This window comes from Coregonus lavaretus (assembly GCF_964263955.1).
Source record: "Coregonus lavaretus genome assembly, chromosome: 2".
In the NCBI taxonomy this organism is placed as follows: domain Eukaryota; kingdom Metazoa; phylum Chordata; class Actinopteri; order Salmoniformes; family Salmonidae; genus Coregonus; species Coregonus lavaretus.
In genome coordinates, this window is record NC_139989.1 from 87,525,684 (window position 1) to 87,531,952 (window position 6,269).

Consider the following 6,269-nt stretch of genomic DNA (forward strand, 5'->3'; position numbering starts at 1 on the left):
CCCCCGGTGGGAATCGAACCCACAACCCTGGCGTTGCAAGCACCATTCTCTAACAACTGAGCTACAGGGGACCTTAAATGTACACATTTATACAGTCAGTTAAGCGAATCAATTATTATAATTAAACATTTTATAACAGTCCTACAATACTGTTGGCATTAAAACAGACGTAATATTAATATCCTCTGTGTTATTTCTTCATTCAGAAGACCTTGCTATGATTTGCCAACGTGAACTCAAATCTAATCTAAAGAAGAAGTTTCAATGTGTATTTGAGGGGATCGCTAAACAAGGAAACCCAACACTTCTCAATAAGATCTACACAGAGCTCTACATCACAGAGGGTGGAACAGGAGAGGTCAATAATGAACATGAGCTGAGACAGATTGAGACAATAACCAGGAAACAAGCAAGACCAGAGACTGCAATCAAATGTAACGACATCTTCATACCCTTAACTGGACAAGACAAACTTATCAGAACTGTGCTGACAAAAGGAGTCGCTGGCATTGGAAAAACAGTCTCTGTGCAGAAGTTCATTCTGGACTGGGCTGAAGGAAAAGCAAATCAGGATGTCCAATTTATATTTTCATTCCCTTTTCGGGAGCTGAATTTGATGAAAGGGGAAAAACACACTTTCATTGAACTTCTCAATCACTTCTCAATGGAAACCAAAGAATCAACAATCTCCAACTACAACAAGTACAAAGTTCTGTTCATCTTTGATGGTCTGGATGAGTGCCGACTGCCCCTAGACTTCCAGAAGAACAAGATTTGTTGTGACGTCACTGAGTCAACCTCAGTGGATGTTCTGCTGACAAATCTCATCAAGGGAAGTCTGCTTCCCTCTGCTCTCCTCTGGATAACTACCCGACCTGCAGCAGCCAATCAGATCCCTTCAGGGTGTGTTGACCAGGTGACAGAGGTACGAGGGTTCAATGACCCACAGAAGGAGGAGTACTTCAGGAAGAGATTCAGTAATGAGGACCTGGCCAATAGAATCATCTCACACATAAAGACATCAAGGAGCCTCCACATCATGTGCCACATTCCAGTCTTCTGTTGGATTTCTGCAATAGTCCTTGAACACATGTTGAAACATAAGAGAGAAGAGATGCCCAAGACTCTGACTGAGATGTACACACACCTTGTGGAGTTTCATACCAAACTGAAGAATGAAAAGTATCTTGGGAAAGAAGAGACAGGTCCACACTGGAATAAAGAGAGCATTCTGTCACTGGGAAAACTGGCTTTCCAACAGCTTGTGAATGGCAATCTGATTTTCTATGAAGAAGACCTGAAAGAGGCTGGCATTGATGTCAGTGAAGCCTCAGTGTACTCAGGATTGTGCACACAGATCTTTAAAGAGGAATGTGTGCTGTACCAGGACAAGGTGTACTGCTTCGTGCATCTGAGCATTCAGGAGTTTCTGGCTGCTGTATATGTGTTCCTCTCATTCATCAACAACAATGAGAATCTAATGGCCGAACCTCAATCAACGTCTAGTAACTTTTCTTCGCTGTTCAGACACAAGTCTGAAGTTACTGTCTACAAGAGTGCTGTGGATAAAGCCTTACAAAGTGAGACGGGAAACCTGGACCTGTTCCTCCGCTTCCTTCTGGGCCTCTCACTGAAGTCCAATCAGAAGCACTTACGAGGTCTACTGACAAAGACAAGAAGCAGCTCACAGAGCCATGAAGAAACAGTCAAGTACATCAAGGAGAAGATCAGGGATAATCCCTCTCCAGAGAGGTCCATCAATCTGTTCCACTGTCTGAATGAACTGAATGACCATTCTCTAGTGGAAGAAATCCAAAGCTACCTGATATCAGGAAGTCTCTCAGAAGAAGAACTGTCACCTGCACAGTGGTCAGCTCTGGTCTTTGTGTTGCTGACTTCAGAAAAGGAGCTGGAAGTGTTTGACCTGAAGAAATACTCCAGATCAGAGGAAGGTCTTCTGAGGCTGCTGCCAGTGGTCAAAGCCTCCAGAGCTGCTCTGTGAGTAAATACAATTATATTTCAGTACTAATCATCAGGAAGAAATATTAAGTTGAGAGAAAACTTTGTATTATAATGTATGTAATATTCTATTGAAAAACATATTGCATAAATGCATTGATTTTCACATTAGTATAACAATATGACCATACCATTCTAGGAGACTGAAGATGAATCTATATGTTGTTTAAGAGAATAAACCAAATGCATCTGCCATTGTCCTTCTGGTTAGATTAACAGTGTGTTTGTGAAATCATGATGATCTCTTTGCAGGCTGTCAGGCTGTGGAGTCACAGAGGAAGGCTGTGCTTCTCTGGTCTCAGCTCTGAAGTCAAACCCCTCACACCTGAGAGAGCTGGATCTGAGTAACAATGACCTGAAGGATTCAGGAGTGAAGCTGCTCTCTGCTGGACTGGGGAATCCCCACTGTAAACTGGAGACTCTGAGGTCAGTATTCCTGTAGTTGGTCAACAAGTGATAACTGTTCACCAGATCCACATGTGTTTACCAGGCACACATAGTCCACACCATATGTGTTTGGACAGTGAAGCTTACAGTTTAACATTTGGTGCTATGCTCCATCATTTTGGATTTGAGATAGAATGTTTCATATTAGGCAACAGTACAGAATGTATATAATGTCACCTTTTATTTGAGGGTATTCATACATATCTGTGTTACTGTTTTGAAATGAAATCACTTAATGTGTCTAGTTCTCCCATTTGAAAAAGTCGTAATCATTTGGACATATTCACTTATGGTATATTGTTTTAAAGTAGTCATAAGTTTAGTATTTGGTCTCATATTCCTTACCTGCAGTGATTACATCAAGCTTGTGATTCTACAACCTTGTTGAATGCATTTGCAGTTTGTTTTGGTTGTGTTTTAGATGATGTTTTTCCCAATAGAAACTGAATGGTGAATAATGTCCTGTCATTTTGGAGTCACTTCACTTGTATTGTCAGTAAGAATAGAAGATCTTTTCTGAACACTTCTACATTCATGTGGATGCTACCATGATTATGAATAATCATGAATGAATCGTGAATTATGATGAATGAGAAAGTTACAAAAATATATATATATTATATTATATTGAAATACTTACTGAATCAGTGCATTGGTGTTCACATTTGTATAACAATATGACCATACAATTCTAGGAGACAGAAGATGAATCTAGATGTTGTTTAAGAGAATAAACCAAATGCATCTGCCATTGTCCTTCTACACTACTGGTGTTAAATTAACAGTGTGTTTGTGAAATCATGATGATCTCTTTGCAGGCTGTCAGGCTGTGGAGTCACAGAGGAAGGCTGTGCTTCTCTGGTCTCAGCTCTGAAGTCAAACCCCTCACACCTGAGAGAGCTGGATCTGAGTAACAATGACCTGAAGGATTCAGGAGTGAAGCTGCTCTCTGCTGGACTGTGGAATCCCCACTGTAAACTGGAGACTCTGAGGTCAGTATTCCTGTAGTTGGCCTGATTTGGTGCTATGCTCCAGCAATTTAGTTTTGAGATAAAACGTTTCATATTAGGTGACAGTACAGAATGTCACCGTTTAGTTGATGTTAATGGTGAGAGGTTAGCATGTTTTGTTGTAGCCTCTGTAACTTTCTCACTCATTATTATTCATGATTAATTCATTATTTTGCTTAATCGTGGCATCATCAGGATTAATTTAGTAGTGTTTAGAAACATGTTATCTACTCACTTAGACAGAAAATTACTCCAGTCATCATCCACCATTCAGTTACTATCGGGCAAAACCTAACCCAAAACACAACAAAAATAAACTGCAAATGAAACCAACGAGTTTCTACTTTAATGCATTATAAGTCAAATGGTCAGAATACGTTTGACTTCGTCAAATGGGGGGACTAGATACATAAAGTGATTAATTTCTAAACGGTGAAATAAATATGGATTAAAATACCCTCAAATAAAAGGTGACATTATATACTGTCACCTCATATGAAACATTTGATCTCAAATCCACAATGCTGGAGTATAGAGCCACATTTAAAATGTTAGCTTCACTGTCAAAATAGATATGGTATGGACTGTATACTCAATACAATCTAAATATGATACCTCACTGTCTGTCTTTTGACTGATACTGCTTTTTAAACTGCTCTGGTCAGTCTACTCAAATATTTGTACTGTACATGTTTCTCTCTACAAGCAATATTATGATAATTTCTAATAATGATACAAGCAATATTATGATAATTTCTAATAATGATACATTCATTTATGAATAGATATGGCAGGTTTCAGGACACTGATATATCTGAACATTTAGAAAAAATATACTGCCACTATTTTCACCACCAAAGAATAGCAGTGTGGTTTTAACATCATTTGACTCTTTGCAGGCTGTCAGGCTGTCTAGTCACAGAGGAAGGCTGTGCTTCTCTGATCTCAGCTCTGAAGTCAAACACCTCACACCTGAGAGAGCTGGACCTGAGCTACAATCACCCAGGAGACTCAGGAGTCAGACTGCTCTCTGCTGGACTGGAGGATCCACACTGCAGACTGGAGAAACTCAAGTATGTAGAGGGTTTATGTCAATGTTCATATCGGACATGTTGGAGTTATCAGGCTAGTTAAGACAAGCATTCTGACCACCACTTGGACTAAGTTATATAAGTTATATAAAGACTGTGTGTGTGTGTCCAGTGTGTGTGTGTGTGTGTGTGTGTGTGTGTTTGTGTGTGTGTGTGTGTGTGTGTGTGTGTGTGTGTGTGTGTGTGTGTGTGTGTGTTTGTTTGTGTCCAGAGTGTGTGTGTGCCAGTCTGTATGTGTGTTCACACACACACTGGACACAAACACACACACACTGGACACACACCCACACACTGGACACACATACACACACTGGACACACACACACACACTGGAAAAACACACACACACACACACACACACACTGGACACACACACACACACACTGGACACAAACACACACACTGGACATACACACACACACACTGGAGACACACACACATACACACACACACACACACAAAGGACACACACAAACACACACACACACACTCACACCGGACACACACACACTCACACTGGACACACACAAACAGTGGACATACACACACACTGGACAAACACACACACACTGGACACACACACACACTGGACACACACACACACATACACACACACACACACACACACACACACACACAAACACACACTGGACACACACACGCACTCACACACTGGAGACGCACACACACACACACACTGGAGACACACACACACACACACACTGGACACACACACACTCACACTGGACACACAAACACACATACACTGGACACACACACACACTGGACAAACACACACACTGAACACACATACACACTGGACACACACACACACACACTCACTCACACTGGACACACACACACACACACACACTGGACACACACACACACTCACACACTGGACACACACTGGACACACACTGGACACACACACACACTCACACACTGGACACACACTGGACACACACTGGACACACACATACAGACACCCACACACACACTGGACACACACACACTCACACTGGACACACACACACACTGAACACACACACACACAAAAACACACACATTGGACACACATACTGGACACAAACTGGACACACACACTGGACACACACACACACTGGACACACACACACACACACACACACACACACACACTGGACACACACACACACACAGATACACACACACACTGGACACACACACTGGACACACACACACACACTGGACACACACACAGACAAACGTTCTTACCACCGCTTGTACAAAGTTATATGCAGAATGTGTGTGTGAGTGTGTGAGTGTGTGATTGTGTGAGTGTGTGTGTGTGTGTGTGTGTGTGTGTGTGTGTGTGTTTAGGTGTATCCCTCAATGACTGTCTGTTCTTCTGCTTACCGCTACAGTGTGGAACATGGTGGAGAGAACACAATGAAACCTGGACTTAGAAAATGTGAGTGTTGACTGCTGTGAAGAATATGACTAAGAATAAGTCTTAATTCAAGTGAAGTCAAAGTCAAAGACCACCATCATTACTTACTTGGCCATATTAAATATCAGCTGTAGTTCTACAGAAGCAGAAATCAGGGACACCAAAGTTTACAAAGAGTTGCTTTGACAATGTGTGTGTCTGTGTGTGTGTGACATGTTCCTGTTACATTAGAAATGTGTGTGTCCAGAATGTGTGTGTTTTCAGGATGTG

General features: G+C 41.6%; 1 protein-coding gene across 1 annotated transcript in view; it reads left to right on the top strand.

Moving 5' to 3' along the window:
• Positions 1 to 217: 217 nt before the first annotated feature.
• The window catches only part of LOC311099642 (NLR family CARD domain-containing protein 3-like), a gene marked incomplete at its 5' end in the record, with an annotated part of 7,338 nt that continues 1,286 nt past the window's right edge, over positions 218 to 6,269 (top strand). The window contains 4 exons of the mRNA XM_084140359.1: positions 218 to 1,998; positions 2,272 to 2,445; positions 3,285 to 3,429; positions 4,449 to 4,550. Coding sequence (XP_083996485.1) covers positions 218 to 1,998; positions 2,272 to 2,445; positions 3,285 to 3,429; positions 4,449 to 4,550 — 2,202 coding nt within the window. The remainder of the gene's footprint in view (positions 1,999 to 2,271; positions 2,446 to 3,284; positions 3,430 to 4,448; positions 4,551 to 6,269) is intronic.